This window comes from Lytechinus variegatus, chromosome 12, assembly GCF_018143015.1.
Source record: "Lytechinus variegatus isolate NC3 chromosome 12, Lvar_3.0, whole genome shotgun sequence".
Lineage (NCBI taxonomy): Eukaryota > Metazoa > Echinodermata > Echinoidea > Temnopleuroida > Toxopneustidae > Lytechinus > Lytechinus variegatus.
Window position 1 is genome coordinate 27,182,962 of NC_054751.1, and position 21,869 is coordinate 27,204,830.

Genomic DNA, 21,869 nt, shown 5'->3' on the forward strand with positions numbered 1-21,869 from the left:
AATCACCTTTGTGAATTCAGGCCATAATGTTTATCTTGTAACTGACATAATCTCCCCACTCTAAAACTCAAAATATCCTGGGACTGTAAGGGTTAATATATGCTAGAAAGTTTGAGATGATCGTACCTGATGGATTGTCTGGTCTGGCATAACAAGTTTGTTATCTTCTGTTAGTACTGCACAAACTTGAACACTGGCATCTCCACTACATAATCCTATTACAACAGGGCTGGAAACAGAACAAAACAACATATTACTCGTCTATCATGCCCCCCCCATCATTAATTACACATTATGTCCAACTTTATTGGAAAACCCTCTTCATATCTTCATATATCTTCATATTTTGTGGAAAATCCAGCATTTCTTATGTGATAATTGAAAAAAATTGGTGTTCATCTCTATCTTTGGCCTTGGAAACGGTTGGATTTTTAATTCTCTATATGAAAACGGTGACTAAAAGACATATTAGTGGAATGTTGTGACATAAGACACTGCCGACCCGTGAGGACCCCTTAGTCCCACTTACATGTGACTGGAACTATATATAACTTCATAGAGTTACAATATTTTTGGTGAGTCAAAACTATGTTTCTAACTGAACAAGGCATATTATAGACATGACACGCAAACTTAGAATGAACTCTTGTCAAGGAACTGCTGGAAAATCAAATTTTCGCTACAAACTCCCTAAATATGTGACAAATAAATGTTTGCATAATGCCGTTATCTATTTGCACCAGGCATATGAAAATCTGAAGTTAGATGTGGATATAGAAGAAAATGAGTTCATAACTGAAGCGCTCACATCGATTCTCCCTAGCTTAGATCATGAAATTTGCAAACATTTCACTATAACTGTGAAACCTGTTCCACACATTCATTCGGAACATGGTAAAATACATGAAAATGATGTCGGCCATTTTGAAAATGATGACCTTGATAATGATCTTGATGATGTATCCATGGTCGAAGAATCAACAATAATAGATGGATCAACTGCTGAACCATCCCAGTGCATTTGGTGTGGATCATCTTTTGTTGAATACGAGGGAGTACTTTGCCCTAATTGTGCGACGATTCCGGATAGACTAAAATCAATGGAAAATCGATTAATCCAGATAAGTAACTCCTTATCTAACAAAGCAAACGACTCTGTCGTATATCAAGACGGATACAAAAGGAATCCCCCAACCCAGTCACAAGACATCATGCCTTCCCGTTGCTATGAAAATTCTATCCCTAGGAACCCGCTGGAAACTGATGTGCAGTCAGGCAGCACTACGAAGGATCTCCATTCAACATCCCAAACTAATTGTACTCCGATAACAGATCAACTCAATGAATATAGACAGGCCCAAAGTGTAAAGTTCAAAAATTTGAGGAAGGGTCAAACTAAAAAGGTCAAAAGTCTTATAATTGGAGACTCGATGACTCGTCGCATTGAACCCCGTCGTCTTTCCAAACCAAATCCTGTTGGAATACGATCGATCGCCGGTGCCCGCGTCGAGGATGTATCCGACATAACGACAAGGCTTGCCAATGAACGTGAAGTTGAAGAAGTGATCCTCAACATAGGAACGAACAACATTCACGACACTGATAGTCAGGAAATAGCAACTCAGATTGAATCACTGGGTTCACACATCATTGAAAAATGTCCAACAGTTACCAAAATTGCTATATCTGGCATCATACAACGGACCTCATTAAGACACCAATCAAAAGTCAAAGATGTCAATTCCCACCTGACTTTACTAGCACATAAACATGGGTGGAACTTTATCAATAACAGCAACATTAAACCTGATATCCACATATCACATGATGGTATCCATCTCAACAGTGCAGGAGTTGAGATATTTACTCAAAACTTTCTTAACTACCTTGAGCCTATCGTTGGAAATGTGAATAGCATTATCCCATCTATAGAGAGTGTGAAGCAACCACCCTCCTTGCCTCATCAATCTCAGACTTAACGAAAAAAGTCTGAGTCGATCGCTTATCATCAGGGCGAATCTTATCCAGCTGCCACACCCCTCTATTCCCAAGTTACACAGGATAGTGTATACCGCCCTCTACCGGATGATCATAACTTCAGCCTTGATTATCCTCAACACCAACCTTACGGTGGATGTTATAATTGTGGTGAATTGAACCATAACAGGTCAAACTGCAGACATGGAACCAGACTACAATGTCATAAGTGTTTAGCACTTGGTCACAAATCGAAATTTTGCCCGAATTGGTATTATTAATATATTGGCCAGGAAGAGAGAGAGCCGTTCTATGCCCATCATCAAACATTAGACCATATGAGCATATTGAACCTCAAGATTCGTACAAACAGTCACCAACAGACTTTAGTGTGTCAGGCCAATATATTACCCGTCCAAACAGCGATTATAATAATCAATTCACTCACAGAAATAGAAAAGAGACCCTTGGAAAAATCAAAGGAAAAGGTCGTATTGCCAACGGAACTCAACATGAAAATAATCATGAATTAATTAATGTACTTGATTTGAGTAGCGAATGTCAATTAAACACCAGGAATTATCTCTATGATATTTTCGAACCAGGAAGAAATCCTAATATCGATCATATCAACCAGCCATTTAATGGATGTGAATCTCAAGTAAATTTTGATAAAAACATGGATTTTGAACTGGACGCACCATATGAACATATGCCTTGTAAATACAAATTATATTGTCTTGAACAGGAAAATGACATTGACATACGCTTCAATGAACATGAAATTATAACTGAAAAGACCTGCATGAATCCAAACATAGGACAGTCATCAACAACCAAAGACACTTTGATTGTGAAAACAAAGAGATATTTTATGGTACTCATATGTGCAACGAATATAAATGTGGTGATAATAATGCTGTAGATATTAAACAGAAATTATATAGTAGTCATGAGTGTATTGATATATCTTATTCTGATAATATAAGATATGATTACAGTAAACTGAAAGACAATCATATAAACCTATGTGGTAATATCAAATTTCAACAAGGAAATGCTCATTGTGAAAAAAGGTATTGTAATCCAAATGATGATACTCATGAAACTAATACAAAACGTAAACTCAATCAAAATACAACTGGCAAAGAAAGCAGTGAGTATTGTGGAAATAACAAGTTATATACATACAGAGAAAAATCTATAAAAAGTTGCTTTTATTCAAAATGTAAATTACATGAACATCATCAATGTGGATTACAAGACAACTCTTATGTTCAACGCAATTTGTATATTACTTCAAATAATAAGGAAAATCACGTATCTGATTTACCATGTAAACTTTATGAATTCGATCATGACACAATTATCCAATGTGGATTACAATGTGATGATTATGATAATATTGAATCTGATCCAAAATGTAATGTCATTAAAAATGAACGTATCTTGCAATGTAAAGATGTTGAAATCAACCAATATGAACTAAATGTAAACAATAATGAGAGTAGCAAATTTGATCCCCATGATGATCTTGAAAGTGAATGTAAAGATGATGAAAAAGGTCAAAATGATCAAAAAAGTAATGATCATGATAGTGAATTTAATGTACAGCGTACCTATAATGAAAATGAGTATACCTTACAGTGTAAAGATGATGAAATTAATCAATGTGAACTACAAAGAAATGATCATAAAAGCGAATCTGATCCCCATAATGATCTTGAAAGTGGATGTAAATACGATGAAAACGGTCAATATAGCCAACAAAATAATGATCATGATAATAGTGAATTTGATATACAGTGTAACTATGCTGAAAATGAATGTCCATTACAATGTAAAGATGTTGAAATGTGTCATGATGATCCACAGAGTGATAACCACGAATACGAATTGCACAGTAAGCGTATGAAAATTGGTCATATAAATTGCCGTAGTATTGTTGATAAGCATGATGAAATAACATTTTTATTGACCAAATTTAATTTTGACATTTTATGCATATCGGAAACTTGGCTGCATAACCTTGTTAGTGATGATACAGTCAAAATTGATAATTATAACATTATTCGACGCGATAGGTCTATTAAACGCGGAGGGGGTGTTTGTATTTATATACGCAATAATCTATCTTTCAGCCTCAGATCCGACCTGAATCATGAAAGTTTAGAGGCAGTATGGCTCGAACTAAATAATATTAATCATGAAAGTATAGTATTATGCTGTATATACAGACCCCCAAATTCAATTAGTGATTCTTTCCATGACCTATTTGATATTCTTGAACCTGTATCTATTGAAAATAAAAAAATAATGATTTCAGGTGACATTAATATAGATTATCTTGACTCTGAATCCATAGGTCGGAGTTCGATTGATGATCTCAAAAATCTCTTTATGCTCTCACAGATAATAAGAAAACCTACTAGGCTTAGTTTGACAACATCAAAATGTATCGATCACATTTATACGTCCACTCCTGATTTGCATTTAATATCAGACGTTGCATGTATTTCTTTAAGTGATCATTATCTTATATATACTTGTCTAAATATCGATGTTCCTAAGGTCAAACATAAAACTCTTCGTTTTCGTAACTATAAAAACTTTGATGAAAATCAATTTCTTACTGATTTGTCTAAATATGACTCTGAAAATGAAACAATTTTTCAGGATGATAAGACTGACGTAAATACATTATGGAATAAATGGAAATCTTTCTTCTTGTTTGTAAAAAACATGCCCCTATAAAAACTACTCGAGTTAAGGACCGCTACTCCCCTTGGATAACACCGGACATAATAGGATTAATGTACAAAAGAGATTATCTTAAAAAGAAGTACGATAAGAAAAAGCTTAACAAAGATCTAATTGAATATCGGAAAATAAGAAATAGGATTACAAGTCTAATACGAACAAATAAAAAAGAATATTATAATGAAGTGTCAGATAAGTATAAGAATAATCCAAAGAAATTGTGGAAGGAATTTAATATGGTAATAGGAAATAAAAAATATAATGATAATATACCTTCTGAAATTGACTGTGAAACAATGAATGATTATTTTCCAATGTTGGTAAAAAGATGAATAAGCTTTACACCGATAATGCTATTGAATGGAAACACCCAAAATGCTTGTATAAATTTACGTTTACAGATATTCAACCTGATGAGGTCCTTAAATTGCTTCGTCAACTCTCATCTTCTAGTAATTTAGATATTCTTGATTTTGACTCAAAGCTCTTACGACTTGCTGCCCCTTATATCTATAAATCTTTATGTAGACTATTTAATATCAGTCTTTCTCTTGGGTCAGTCCCCGACGATTGGAAGATTTCTAAAACGACTCCTATATATAAGGGGAAAGGGTCCAAATTGGACAAGACAAATTATCGGCCAATATCAGTTGTCTGTCATATTGCAAAATTAATTGAAAAGATTGTTAAAAAACAACTCATTATTTTCTTGATCATGACCTTTTTAGCGTTGATCAGTTTGCCTTCTTACCAAATCATTCTACAGTCTCTTGTTTACACAGAGTCGTCGACGACTGGTATGAAGCATTTAATGAACATGAAGTTGTTGGAGCATGCTTTTTGGATATATCAAAATGTTTTGATTCAATTGACCATAATCTACTTCTTTTTAAAATGGAGAAATATGGAATTTATGATATCCCTTTGGAATGGTTCAAATGTTATCTTCGCAACAGAAAACAAACTGTATATTGCCACGGTCTATTATCATCCTAACAAAATGTAACCGTTGGGATCCCACAGGGAAGTGTTCTGGGCCCTATTTTATTTCTCATAATGATTAATGATATATCTGAAAGTGTAAGTGGCACATGTAATATATTTGCGGATGATGTTGTCATATATAATATTGGTCCAAACATAACAACAATAAATATTGATATGCAAAATAACTTAGATAAAATAAAAAAATGGTATGATGCCAATCATCTTACAATTAATGTTGATAAGACAAAATTCATGTTGCTTAAAAATGGATCCACTGATAAACTTCACCTATTCATTGATGATAAGCCAGTAGAACAAGTTAAAACTATTAGATATCTTGGGGTAGAAATAGACGAAAATCTAAAATGGAATTCACATATTGCTATGTTGTCTAAAAGTTTATCTTATAAGATACGTCATATCCTTAATGAAAACCTATTAAATATATTATATAAATCCAATATACAACCCTGTTTTGACTATGCCATATCGGTCTGGGGAAATAAAATAGGTTATAATGCCCTCTCAAAACTTCATAGACTTCAGAAACGAGCTGCCCGATACGTTACTAGTAATTTCGATTTTATAAATTATAGTGGGGATCAGATTGTTAAGGATATCAAATGGAGATCTATTGAACAAAGAAGGGATTATTTTTTAGCAAACTTAATGTACAAATGTATTCATGGAATGGCCCCATCTCGTTTATGTAATAATATTGAAATAGTTTGTGAAAGGCATAATGTTAGAACACGTAATTATAATACACTAAATGTTGTTCCCCCTAAACCAAATATTGAATGCTTCAAAAAATCTTTTATGTTCTCCGCCGCACGGGTCTGGAACAATTTACCATACTCACTTCAGAATGCAGTTACAGTAAATTCTTTTAAATCATCCTTTAAAAAATGTATTTCCTATGATATCATGTCAATTTTCAACTCACAATGGCTGCCACAATCACTATGAACATTTGACTGCATCTCTATTCTTCACCTCTCCTTACTTTTATGTTACCATGGTTAATACAGATATTCCTATACTTTTAAATCTTTTCAGATAGTATTAGTAATCCAATGATTTTGTCCATAATAATCCTTACTTATATTTCATTTGTTGTAACATACAATTCCCCTATTCCTATTTAATATTGATGTTACATTGATTTTATGTGTAATGATCCTAACCCTTTGATATCTTATAGACATACATTTATAACTGATTGCCATTTTTTTATTTTTTTTTTATTTTTCACTCGATTTTCTATTGTGCCAGGATTATTTCATTGTTCATTGTTTTTATCAGCGAATAAATTATACAATTAGTAGTATCAAAATTAGTTACTGTTCCTTTTAATAATTTAAAATATTTTAGTTTGATTAATATTACCATTTAAGTAACAATATTTGTTTATTTATGTTACTAAGTATTGTTATCTTTGATTTAGATTTTGATGTATGTATTTTCATGTATGATGTGATGATTTATGTTATTCTTTATGTTTTCATCAGGTCATTGATGAAAAACAGTTTTATACTGATCTTTTGTACCTGAATAAATATGTTCTAATAAATAAATAAATAAATTATATAATGAAAATAGTGAAAAGAATCCAGTTCTCACTTTCCTTGGTGTGCTAATTTAAAAAATACACTTGGAAATATCACATGCCACTTTGTCATTGAATATTTCACGTATTGTATCATTGCAAATGATTTCTTGCAACACTTCCTTCCATTGGCATCTTGTCAAAAGTTAGAGCAGTGTCTTTCCCACAAAAATCCTGCAAGCGGCATTTTTTCAAAATAACAAATCATCAGTCACTATATAGACAAAACAAAGGAGACTGCAGGAAAGCTGTAATGAAAAGAAACCTAGAATCCTTATAACGGGAATCCTGCTAACTATGTGGCAAAGACTAGTGATGTGGTTTCTTAGTATATTCAACTTACCGATGATCAGTATGATTAACATTGACTTCAAAATAAAGAGATGGTGGGGGTTGGAACTCTGCTGCTTCTCCACCTCCCTCCGTGTCCTGCATTGCTATTGGTCTTCTCTGGTCACCTGACCCAAGCTCATCACGAGTCATTGCGTCTCTGTAGGATTCCTGCTGCAACGATGCATCTATCTCGGCAATCTTTGCCACAGCAATGTGTCTTGGACTGTCTGTCATCTCTGCAAAGGCCTCTCCGCCCATCTCAGGATATCCAAAATCACTAGCTGCCATATCATTGATGTAGTCTTCGGACACAGCGTCTCCAGAAGTCTGCGGTTCTTGCAGGTTTAACCTTTCTTGAAGATTCAACCTTTCTGGAAGGTTCATTTGTGATAAGGGTTTGATATCTGGAAAAATATTGTATTCATCTGGGAATGATGGACCTTGGTGAGCTTGGCAGAAAGGAATGTAACCATCTGGAATGACATCAGAATACCTGCAAATAAAATAAAATTAGATGGATTCTCAACAACAGTCTCCACAATTGCCAGATCGAGAATAAATTGGTCTTTACTATATTGCAATGCCTTATATGTAGAAAGTAGAAAGTCTCAACTGTAGTCTAAATTGTAGAAAGTCTCAACTGAAGAAAGAATAAAGTGTATCTTTATTCTAAATGCTAACAATCACACAAAGTGAGAAGTGTTCTGAAAGTCTTGCTACAACTTTCAGTGTGGTATGTGGTACCATTCCTGAAAACATATTGTTTTTTTGCTATAATTTAGACCAGAAGACCCAATTACAATTAAAATTATCGTCATGAATTATATACATGTACTACTTGTAACAATGTCATTTTGATAATAATCACTGTCATATGCAAACAAAATGTTGATATACAATATTAATGCTACAAAATTAATTACAAATACTATTAATTTCTGTTGCATATTATACAAACACACACAAAAAACTAAACATATGGAGAAGTTTCATGAATGAGGTAAAATATTTTAGGTGAATGTACACTACCTGAATTTAGAGGTTCCAAAGTTGAATCTTACATGTTGATCAGTAGAGAGAGAGCAGGCCGGATACCACCCTTTACTTAGATCTAAACCTGTATCAAGTAAGATTCAATAAAACATTTGAATAAGTATTCTGAAACTTTCTGCGAAAGAAACATAAAAGGTTCACTGGCCCAGGATTCAGCTTCACCTTTCTCTCCTCGTCGTCATCTTCGTTGTGAAGATCATCGATGTAATCTGCATGCAGATATCAATCATCTGCCATTAGCGAAGTACGTGCGCACATTCACAGTACACATACGCTTTGGGCTACATCAGCATTGGTCCAAAGATCTGCTGACGTCACTTCACTCAGCAGTAGGAGGCAGAGAATATTTGCCAAGATCTTCGAACAGCAGCAGAAGCATATGTGAACTGAGAATCGTCAGAGCTCAGGCATTTGCCTACGCTACATAAAACCATGATAACATTGGTGTCAATGGGCATCTGGCGCCGTTGGCGATGCGTACGTATGTCAAGCAGCACCCTCTCAATCCGGGGACGGTGAACCTTTAAATAATGCTGGTAGATTCACTGACCCCTGTTTAATATATCAAAAGGATTTAATAAGTGCTTTCTAATGTGTTCATTTAGCAGTATGAGAGGAAAGATGGCTCTTCCCTTATCCTGCCCAAACTTCCCTTTGACAATTCAAACTTTTGTTTTTAGTCTCTTGAAAAATAACACTGAAATTCACACTTCAGGGGCCTGTAACACAAAGCTTAGCAATGATTGTAGAACATTTTTCTACAATTGATTCCATTGACTACATTGTACAATCAATTGTGAATATCAAGCGTACGATTAATTGCTAACCTCTGTGTTACGAGACCCTGGTCAGGGAAAGAAATGAGATGTATGAAACAGGCTATAAGTGTCTTTATTCTGCCAAGCTTTTGATCAATACGACCTCCTCCAGAAAACACGACAGCTAATTAGTACTGGTCAATTTCCCATTTCAATGTTAGTCGATTATTGCCAACAAAATATCACAGAGTCTGAAAATAATCAAAATTCATTATATTTGTTCATTATGAGCTTCAACTCCATGAGAGTAGGAAAGGGGGAATAAAAGTAAGGTTTTTATCAGTGCTTGTCCATGAAAAGTGGGCATTTGGGTAACAACTTACAAAGTTCTGAGTTGGTTGAGAGCAATATAGGACAGCATTTTGGTCGATAACTATTGACAACATCTTGGTAATACCATGATATATCAACATAATCAACAAGTCATTATTGAAAATTCAATATTTTTTCAATATCGCACAGCAATACAGCTCACTGTCGGTATGTCGCTGAGGTGATCTCTATACTTTAATTTAAAGCATGTCTTTTTTATTTGATGCAAAGCACAGGAGATGATGATTTGTTTGCAACTCGGTAGACACATTACATGCACAAGTTATTTTAATAAATGTGAATTATTATTCTTATCATATAACTTACCATGAAATGCAACACCCATATTAATGCCTCGAAGCCAGAAACTTGCGTTACCATGACGATCCATCAAGCAGCTAACCACATCTCCAACTTGCCATTGCTGACCATACTCATTATTCTGATAGGATGAAATCATTTGGATAAAACAAATGTGGACTCTCAATCAAGTATGAAACTGGGTGGAAAACTCAACTGCATGAAGTTCATACAAGTCATACAAAGATTCTTATCATTCGATTGGTTGAATCGTGTTTCCATAGTAGTTTGGTTTATGCTGCATGCATGTTTTGCTTTCCACTGCACGGCAACAGTGGATATTTTATTTTCACCACAGCAACACTCTCTCCACTGAGCATGTTTTTATCAACGAAATTTTTTTTTTAATGTGTGTTTGTGTGCGTGAATGACATCATACTGCGTGTAAACTGATGTGCATGAATTTATGCTGACTTTGTGAACTTAGATCCATGAATCAATTCATGTCATCAACATCTTTGTGTCGTAACTCTTTCATTTCTCTTTCTTAATCCTGCTCTTTTTTTAATTTTCCATTCTTCTTCTCTACTGAGGACCCCTCGGTAGACCAGCAGCACCATGATTGATGCTGGTGAGTAGGGCCATCCTCCCGTTTTTCATTTATCAATTCACATCTATCATTTTATATGTATTGTTATTTGTTCTTTAACAGAAATAAATTCAATTCAATTCAAATCTTATTCTTTCTTTCTGTACACTGTTGTAATGGCCCTGTCACGCTGTTCCATGCAAGCCTTGCGTGTGACTTCCGGGTAACCATTTTTGCTACCCGCAGGTCGCCCTGATTGACAGTATCTCGCACAGATCTCACAGGCAGAAGCGTACACATGTCTGATTGCAAGCAGAGAAGTTTTGAACATGCTCAAAACTTTGTTGCGGATGAGTTGCGGGCAATCACCCACTAGGCTCGCACAGGACAAAATGACAGGGCCTTAACCCTTACTGTGCCAGCAACATATATTCCATGTGCCAGGTTTATTGCGGTGGTACTTAGAGGACAAGTCCACCCCAACAAAAAGTTGATTTGAATAAAAGAGAAAAGTCCAACAAGAATAACACTGAAAATTTCATCAAAATCGGAAGTAAAATAAGGAAGTTTTAAAGTTTTGCTTAATTTCACATAACAGTTATGTGCACATTCTGTTCGGTATGCAAATGAGGAGACTGATGACATCATCCACTCACTATTTCTATTGTATTTTATTATAAGAAAAATGAAATATTCTTATTTTCTCCCCATTGTCAAGTGAAACAATGATTAATTTCTCCCTCAACATGTAAAACTAACATTGTCTAATACTATATGGTTCAGTCAAGTTGGTCTGTATTGTCAAATATCTAAAAAGTTAAATATTCTATAGAACTCGCAAATAAATAACAAATGAAATAGTGAGGGACATCATTGACTGCCTAATGTGCATGTCACTGAGTCGTATATCACTGTTTTGTGAAAAATAAGAAAAAATTAAAAAATGTCATAACTCTTATTTTACATCCGATTTTGATGAAATTTTCAGCATTATGCTAGTTTGATTTTTCTCTATTTATTCAAATCAACAGTTTTCCGGGGTGGACTTGACCTTTAATATGCATGAGTGAAGCTGCTTATAAGTGCATTTGGCACAGCTACAAGCTCGAGCAGGCTTGTCAGGACAACGTACTAATACAGGGCAGGAGAGGTGGTCTTGCACAATTTCCTGAGAACTTTTCCTTCCTATCTTTCTTTTACTTTTCGAACTGACATAGATTGAACAAAGAAATTATTCTATTTTGAAAAAAAAAAGGAAAGCAAATTCATAAGGCAACAATAGTCAAAACTGACTAGTTTGCCTATTCAGAATAACAACAACATATATAGATGACTGTACAGAGCTATGACAGCTTAAGGGTCAATGGATTAAAGTAAAATGAATCTTTTCTTACCAAAGATTCTGTGACTGGTCCATTCCATTTCTTACATCTAGCTCCATCAAATGCACATGAGTTTAGGTCATCTCCAACTCCAAGACCTATAAGAAAGAAAGAAAGAAAGAAAATGTCATTTTAAAGCCAAAGTTAAGTAGATCCTCTGATCAATCTGTGACTGAGAAGTCCTCCATATACTGATAAAGTACATGTAATATGATATTCATTGTATCTATGATATCTTCTTACCATCTTACATAGGTTTCTTTTAACTTGATCATATACTTTTTTTAAATAATGACCCTCCCCCACCTTGCTGTCTTACACAAGTTTCTTTTAACTTGATCATATACTTTTTTTTAATAATGACCCTCCCCCCACCTTACCGTCTTACACAGGTTTCTTTTAACTTGATCATATACTTTTTTTTAAATAATGACCCTCCCCCCACCTTACTGTCTTACACAAGTTTCTTTTAACTTGATCATATACTTTTTTTAAATAATGACCCTCCCCCCACCTTACTGTCTTACACAAGTTTCTTTTAACTTGATCATATACTTTTTTTTAAATAATGACCCTCCCCCCACCTTACTGTCTTACACAAGTTTCTTTTAACTTGATCATATACTTTTTTTTAATAATGACCCTCCCCCCACCTTACTGTCTTACACAAGTTTCTTTTAACTTGATCATATACTTTTTTTAAATAATGACCCTCCCCCCACCTTACTGTCTTACACAAGTTTCTTTTAACTTGATCATATACTTTTTTTTAATAATGACCCTCCCCCACCTTACTGTCTTACACAAGTTTATTTCAACTTGATCATATACTTTGTTTAAATAATGACCCTCCCCCCACCTTACCCTCTTACACAGGTTTCTTTTAACTTGATCATATACTTTTTTTAAATAATGACCCTCCCCCACCTTACTGTCTTACACAGGTTTCTTTTAACTTGATCATATACTTTTTTTAAATAATGACCCTCCCCCCACCTTACTGTCTTACACAAGTTTCTTTTAACTTGATCATATACTTTTTTTAAATAATGACCCTCCCCCCACCTTACCGTCTTACACAGGTTTCTTTTAACTTGATCATATACTTTTTTTTAATAATGACCCTCCCCCCACCTTACCGTCTTACACAGGTTTCTTTTAACTTGATCATATACTTTTTTTTAATAATGACCCTCCCCCCACCTTACTGTCTTACACAAGTTTCTTTTAACTTGATCATATACTTTTTTTAAATAATGACCCTCCCCCCACCTTACTGTCTTACACAAGTTTCTTTTAACTTGATCATATACTTTTTTTAAATAATGACCCTCCCCCACCTTACTGTCTTACACAAGTTTATTTCAACTTGATCATATACTTTTTTTAAATAATGACCCTCCCCCCACCTTACCCTCTTACACAGGTTTCTTTTAACTTGATCATATACTTTTTTTAAATAATGACCCTCCCCCACCTTACTGTCTTACACAGGTTTCTTTTAACTTGATCATATACTTTTTTTAAATAATGACCCTCCCCCCACCTTACTGTCTTACACAAGTTTCTTTTAACTTGATCATATACTTTTTTTAAATAATGACCTTCCCCCCACCTTACCGTCTTACACAGGTTTCTTTTAACTTGATCATATACTTTTTTTGAATAATGACCCTCCCCCCACCTTACCGTCTTACACAGGTTTCTTTTAACTTGATCATATACTTTTTTTTAAATAATGACCCTCCCCCCACCTTACTGTCTTACACAAGTTTCTTTTAACTTGATCATATACTTTTTTTTAATAATGACCCTCCCCCCACCTTACTGTCTTACACAAGTTTCTTTTAACTTGATCATATACTTTTTTTTAATAATGACCCTCCCCCCACCTTACTGTCTTACACAAGTTTCTTTTAACTTGATCATATACTTTTTTTAATAATGACCTTCCCCCCACCTTACTGTCTTACACAAGTTTCTTTTAACTTGATCATATACTTTTTTTAATAATGACCCTCCCCCCACCTTGCTGTCTTACACAAGTTTATTTCAACTTGATCATATACTTTTTTTAAATAATGACCCTCCCCCCACCTTACCGTCTTACACAGGTTTCTTTTAACTTGATCATATACTTTTTTTAAATAATGACCCTCCCCCACCTTACTGTCTTACACAAGTTTATTTCAACTTGATCATATACTTTTTTTAAATAATGACCCTCCCCCCACCTTACTGTCTTACACAAGTTTCTTTTAACTTGATCATATACTTTTTTTTAATAATGACCCTCCCCCCACCTTACCGTCTTACACAGGTTTCTTTTAACTTGATCATATACTTTTTTTAAATAATGACCCTCCCCCCACCTTACTGTCTTACACAAGTTTCTTTTAACTTGATCATATACTTTTTTTAAATAATGACCCTCCCCCCACCTTACTGTCTTACACAAGTTTCTTTTAACTTGATCATATACTTTTTTTTAAATAATGACCCTCCCCCACCTTACTGTCTTACACAAGTTTATTTTAACTTGATCATATACTTTTTTTTTAATAATGACCCTCCCCCCACCTTACTGTCTTACACAAGTTTCTTTTAACTTGATCATATACTTTTTTTTAATAATGACCCTCCCCCCACCTTACTGTCTTACACAAGTTTCTTTTAACTTGATCATATACTTTTTTTAAATAATGACCCTCCCCCCACCTTACTGTCTTACACAAGTTTCTTTTAACTTGATCATATACTTTTTTTTAATAATGACCCTCCCCCCACCTTACCGTCTTACACAGGTTTCTTTTAACTTGATCATATACTTTTTTTTAATAATGACCCTCCCCCACCTTGCTGTCTTACACAAGTTTCTTTTAACTTGATCATATACTTTTTTTAAATAATGACCCTCCCCCCACCTTACCGTCTTACACAGGTTTCTTTTAACTTGATCATATACTTTTTTTTGAATAATGACCCTCCCCCCACCTTACCGTCTTACACAGGTTTCTTTTAACTTGATCATATACTTTTTTTAAATAATGACCCTCCCCCCACCTTACTGTCTTACACAGGTTTCTTTTAACTTGATCATATACTTTTTTTAAATAATGACCCTCCCCCCACCTTACTGTCTTACACAAGTTTCTTTTAACTTGATCATATACTTTTTTTAAATAATGACCCTCCCCCACCTTACCCTCTTACACAGGTTTCTTTTAACTTGATCATATACTTTTTTTAAATAATGACCCTCCCCCCACCTTACTGTCTTACACAAGTTTCTTTTAACTTGATCATATACTTTTTTTAAATAATGACCCTCCCCCCACCTTACTGTCTTACACAGGTTTCTTTTAACTTGATCATATACTTTTTTTAAATAATGACCCTCCCCCCACCTTACTGTCTTACACAGGTTTCTTTTAACTTGATCATATACTTTTTTTGAATAATGACCCTCCCCCCACCTTACCGTCTTACACAGGTTTCTTTTAACTTGATCATATACTTTTTTTAAATAATGACCCTCCCCCCACCTTACTGTCTTACACAGGTTTCTTTTAACTTGATCATATACTTTTTTTAAATAATGACCCTCCCCCCACCTTACTGTCTTACACAAGTTTATTTCAACTTGATCATATACTTTTTTTAAATAATGACCCTCCCCCACCTTACTGTCTTACACAGGTTTCTTTTAACTTGATCATATACTTTTTTTAAATAATGACCCTCCCCCCACCTTACCGTCTTACACAGGTTTCTTTTAACTTGATCATATACTTTTTTTAAATAATGACCCTCCCCCCACCTTACTGTCTTACACAAGTTTATTTCAACTTGATCATATACTTTTTTTTAAATAATGACCCTCCCCCACCTTACTGTCTTACACAAGTTTCTTTTAACTTGATCATATACTTTTTTTTAATAATGACCCTCCCCCCACCTTACCGTTTTACACAGGTTTCTTTTAACTTGATCATATACTTTTTTTAAATAATGACCCTCCCCCCACCTTACTGTCTTACACAAGTTTCTTTTAACTTGATCATATACTTTTTTTGAATAATGACCCTCCCCCCACCTTACCGTCTTACACAGGTTTCTTTTAACTTGATCATATACTTTTTTTGAATAATGACCCTCCCCCCCACCTTACCGTCTTACACAGGTTTCTTTTAACTTGATCATATACTTTTTTTTAATAATGACCCTCCCCCCTAAAGAATCTAATTTCATTAAAGTTAATTAACCTTGAGCTGGTGATCTCACGTTATATCCATCCAAATACTGATCATTTTCAAGTTTCATGGAATAGAGAACTATAACAGTAAATTTATCTTAAACATTCAGTCATAGTAATTTTTCATTACTTTGTCCTTTATGGAAAGATTCTATATAGGACAAAATAAGACACAAAGAAAAATTCATACATTTTACAGAAATATGACGAAGCAAACATCTTTACAACAGTGTCAAAGTAATTTTACCTAAGCAATATTACCTAAATTGACCTATGGCCAGAGTCTGCTTGACTAACTTTATAGTACAGACGAAGACATAACAACACCAAGGATATCAATGCTAAAGACCTCATTTGTTCTTATTATGAATGATGTACCATCAGGATCAATAAAACAAAAGTCAAGGCCAATAACCTCATGCTAAATGTATGACCACATACCTTTTTCAGGTCCAAATATACACTGTTTGGTTGCCCAACCAACTTGAATGATGCCAGTAGATTTTATCTCCACCTGTTAGAAGAGAATAAACCTTGACCTTAAAGCCTGTCTTTAGCATTGGTAAATGGTCAGCAACATGAATTAGACAAGAGTATCATCTAACATGTCAATATTACAAAAGTGTAGCAGTCATTAACGTCTTTTTACTCATTTGTAATTAAAATTTGGTGGTAACTTTTGTGTTTGCTAGAGTTTGAATGTAGCATTTAGCTAGTCTGCTGGGCAAACCCTTCACTCCAGTAAAGGGTCTGAATGTGCAGCCTACTCGTGCCTTGTGTACCGAAGGCTCTCGAACAGCAAGTTTTGTGTGTGCTAGTCTTTGCGTGGAGGCACACTTGTTGATCAAAGTTCCAATGAAGGTCTGTGCCTGCAGATTAGCATTTAGCACCCTCTCTTTTTTAAAATCTAAAATTGCACTTTGAGCATTGATTTTACAGATTTAGTAATTGCATGTTAATGACTGAAGATGATATTCTGAAATTTTCAGTACATTCCATGCTTGAAAAGGGGTTTATATAAGACATCAATATGCAGATATCTTATTTTTATCACTCAATCAAATTATATTTTGATATTTGACAAAAAAATCATTAAATTTATCCAATAAAATACATTTTTAGTTAGTATCCTTCACACACACACCCATTTCGGAGCACATGCATTCATATACTCTAGTAATGAAGTGGAAGAGTGACATTCACCAAATTTACCAAAACTAAAGATAGGCTTTAAAGATCGTCAGGGGGCATACAATTCACATCGCATTTTAAAAACAAATCCTCAAAATATCACGACTTATTTACTCTGAAATCTCAATCAACTGTTAGCAACCAAATATAGATACAGACATTCATGTAAGCATCTCACTGCCACTACTTTTATGGAGACAGCATCATGCTAAAAAATGATTCCTTTTGTGATATGTGTACATAAAACTGGTGTCAGTCTTAAATTCAGAAAAGGGTGATTAGCTTTCCTTGCAGATGGTCTACGTACATGTAATAAATTTGAGAACCATTTTGGTCATAAAATGGTCTTACATATCTTTAATATACCAGGGGGGTGTTTCATAAGCTGTTTGTAAAGTTACGAACGACTTTACGCACGACTGGAACATGTCTTAGGTCAGAACTCAATTACATAGGGATAACACAGGGCACAAGAAAGGATCACCAGTCGTTTGTAAAGTCATTCGTATCTTATGAACAGCTTTATGAAACACCCACCAGGAAAACCAATCCTGATTTTATTATTTGCTACATGTACATAAATCTATGTATCTACCCATTATGCTAATTAATTTCTGAATTTGCCTCTATCGAACGAATGCAAGTTGTCAAACGCACCCCTCCCGCCTGTATGTAAATAACGTGAAGCAGAAGATGCCATATTCCTCTTCTGACCTGTCCAGACAGAGCTAGGACATGTTGTGTAACAAGGAGAGGGGATGGAGGGTGGGACATAATTGGTTGATACACATATTTATTTAGCAACTAATAAAATCAGGACTGATTGTCCTGATTTTCTACAATGAATCATATGCATGGCAGTAAGTTCAAACTTCACACATGTCCATACTTCGTGGACGGTGATCATCTCAAAAACTAGCCGACATCCTTAAAATCTGACATCACCTAAAATTACCCTTTGGTGTAAGTTTATTTAGGATGAGTTTAGTATTCATTAAAATATTGACAAAAGATCGGCAAATTTGTCACCGTTAGCGCCCGTTTTTAAGAAATCTGATATTCTCAACAAGCATTACGATATCATCATTTTGCAAGCAGAAATCATCAAAAATGTGAGTTAAACCGATTCTATAGCATTTTGCCTTCAATCTGATATAAATATGTCACTTTTGAGCTTGAGTTTTTGATTAAATCTCCACAAAAACTTTGGTCTGCGAAGTTAGGTCACACTTTTCATAATGGTTTTCCAGTATTCCAAGGCAGAGCCCAGAAAGAGAGCCCATGAAGAACCAACAATGCGAGTGTCATGAGCTCTAGGCCTTTCGCATGACATAAGAGCCTCTTGGCCAGCGGCTGAAATAGCTTTGGCTATCCATTTGGAAATGGATTGCTCTGAAGCAGGAGAGAACGATTTTGGTGTCATCAAGAAAATTTGATTGTCCTTGTGATGGGCTTTTATCTTGTTGAGATACCATTTCAAGGTCTGCACCGTGCACCAAACCTTGTCCTCTACAACTGAAGAGAGGTCAGAAAAGGGACTGAGAAAGAATATCTTGTCCAGTTGTTAAACCAAGTTCTATGGGGAGAGATCATTTTGTCATGCAGCCCCTAAACTTTGGAATACGATCCCTTCTTCCATTAAGGAGGCATCTACATGCTCTGCACTCAAAAGTCTCTTTAAAACTTATTTGTTTCAGCGGTTCTATGATTGAGACAGTCTACAAATAGCTTAATCCTCTCTCTTCTTTGTCTATTTTTCTATTAAGCGCATAGAGACGCCCATGGGTAGTAATATGTGCTACACAAGCAACGTCATATAATTATTATTATTATCTTAACAGAGCCTGAAGAAGCCATATGGTTCTCATCAACGAAAGAAGCCATGGGGAAAAGCATAAACCATGAGGTTCCCAACTTACATGCCTCTGGGGTCATACACAGAGCATAAAGTGGGGCTTCTTTTCTGACCCGAAGCGATCGCAAGTCTTGCATGTCAGGTGGAGCGATGCTTTAGACAGAGGATCGAAAGGTTGTTTTGATTGAGTGTCGTGCAACTTGGGAAGGTTCCAAGATGGAGCCAACTTCGGGTTAGAAGAAAGTTGACAGAAGAAATAATCAGAGTAGACTAGTCCAGACTGGAGAATCAGGGGAGAAACCCCATCCTCAGGTACTGTATTTCCTGGCACTGCTGCAATATAGGTGAGTTGAGTGAGGCAAGCAACCCGTAGGAAGCTGGTTCATGTGCAACTGGACCCAGTATCCTGACAACCACTGTCACGACGCTGTTCTCCCCCTGGAGAATCAGGCTGTCCCCGTAGACAACGGGACACTGGACAGCCGTAGCGAGTTGTTATCCCTTGAGGCCTTAAGACACATACATACATGTTCACTAAATATTTATATAGCGCCTTTCCATTAATATGCTAAAAGCGCTTTACAATAATATGATAAAAAAGTAAATTCTGTTCTCCAAGTGCTTACAAATAATATAAAGGGGATATTATTGAGAAAACAGATTTGTCTTTAGCTTATCATGAATATGTCTTTTATTTATTCTAAGAATCTTTTGAACATTTCTTTTGAAATTTGATTTTCTCTTTTGTTGAAAAAATGTATAAGCAGCTAAATTGATACATTAAAAAGTGTAGATTACCACCATGTCTACCAATCATAGTGTTTTAATAACCTACAAGCATTTTTAGTATTTAGATAAATGTTAACACAGACTTTACTGAATTTTAACCAAAGGTCTAGAATAATGACAGTCATAAAATAAGTGATAATTATTATCATTAGTTTTACACTTAAAACAAAGTGGAGATTCTGCCAATTTGAACCGAAACTGATACTTATTTGACATCATTAGTTCATACAAGAATATTTAAATTCAGCTAAAATAAATTCTTCAGTGAACGTAACTTTTCCTTTCCACATACTGTTCAAAGCAGATTATCTTTTGAACAAGGTGACCAATATTGTTCAACATTTAGGGAGATGAAGATTTTATACATTTATTATTGTATAGCCTTACGAAAGTTTAACAGATAAATGTTTACTTACTCTGTTTTATATGTAAAACAGGATCATGGTCCGATAATTGGAAGTAGCCTAGCAGTTGAATAATTTGGGCAATGCTTATAAATTTTCAGGAATACAACTCCATATCAATTTCTATTCATATACATGCAAATAATTTCCTTTTTTTCTTTTTGAATGAATACACAGTATATCTAATAATCCATCATTGTTGACAATATCTCCAATAACAAAAGTGTCTGAGCATACACAATGCTTCCAAAACAAACACTTATTCTTAAAATATTTTTAATTACCAAGCTATTCTTCATTATTGTCTTATGGGGCGTTGCAAGAAACTTGCGATCAATTGCAAGTCTATTTTCGTTCCCGAAATCAAGCATATGCCGTGCAATTTATTATAAATTTGGGATTGATTGCTAATCTGCTCTATAAAACAAGGAGTGTAATCTGATTTGTTATAGTTAAACGTGATCAATCAATTGTGAAATTGCAACAGAATATTTGCAATAGATTGCAAATATTTTCTTGCAACACCCCCTTCAGACTGGAAAAACACACCAAATCTCGCCCCCAAAAAGGCAGATGTCAGACAATAATTTTGCTTTGAAAAAGCTCTACATATCTGCAGACTGAAGTCAAAGTCGCGTGCAAGGAGCTTCACCATCTTAGAGGCAAGTCCACCCGGTGCAAGGCTAGCCACCAAACATTAAGGTTGCTTAAAGTCACTGGGGAACAGGACGCCTGAAGAGTGGCGGCCACTCCGGAAGAGTAGTGAAGCCTAGGTGTTATCCACCTGAATAGGTTTGTACACCTCCTGCATATACTTAAGAAGCAGAGCCAGGGCGCTGTTTCATAAAGCTGTTCGTAAGTAAAGAGCGACTTTAAGAAAGAACGGTGATCATTTCTTGTGGTAAATGGTATAATAAATTGGCAATGGCTTAGCGCATAAGAAAGGATCACCAGTCGTACTTAAAGTTGCTCTTAACTTACAAACAGCTGTATGAATGGCCCCTGAGCTCTAGGTACAAGGTCATGTGGTGGTGACGGGGCACTATCAGACTGTGCATCTTCTGAAGATTCGTCGGCGGAGGCTGGAACGAGGCTCGTGTGGGGGGATGGGCAGATCCCACTGCCAATAACAATCAGATTAAGTCTGGCGGGGCTGAGCAGGACACAGAAAACTGGCAGCCTGCCTTGAGAGAGGAGAGGCGGATTCTCTCCTAGCGGCAAGAGCTGCGAGCACCACACCTAAATGGTTAACCTT

At 35.2% G+C, this 21,869-nt stretch overlaps 1 protein-coding gene across 1 annotated transcript in view; it reads right to left on the minus strand.

Moving 5' to 3' along the window:
- Nucleotides 1-21,869, minus strand: part of LOC121425077 — a 68,447-nt gene that overhangs the window by 2,984 nt on the left and 43,594 nt on the right. Inside the window, exons 24-29 of the mRNA XM_041621040.1 lie at nt 16,817-16,889; nt 12,133-12,218; nt 10,177-10,291; nt 8,696-8,783; nt 7,677-8,159; nt 127-229 (exon numbers count right to left, since the gene is read on the minus strand). Coding sequence (XP_041476974.1) covers nt 127-229; nt 7,677-8,159; nt 8,696-8,783; nt 10,177-10,291; nt 12,133-12,218; nt 16,817-16,889 — 948 coding nt within the window. The remainder of the gene's footprint in view (nt 1-126; nt 230-7,676; nt 8,160-8,695; nt 8,784-10,176; nt 10,292-12,132; nt 12,219-16,816; nt 16,890-21,869) is intronic.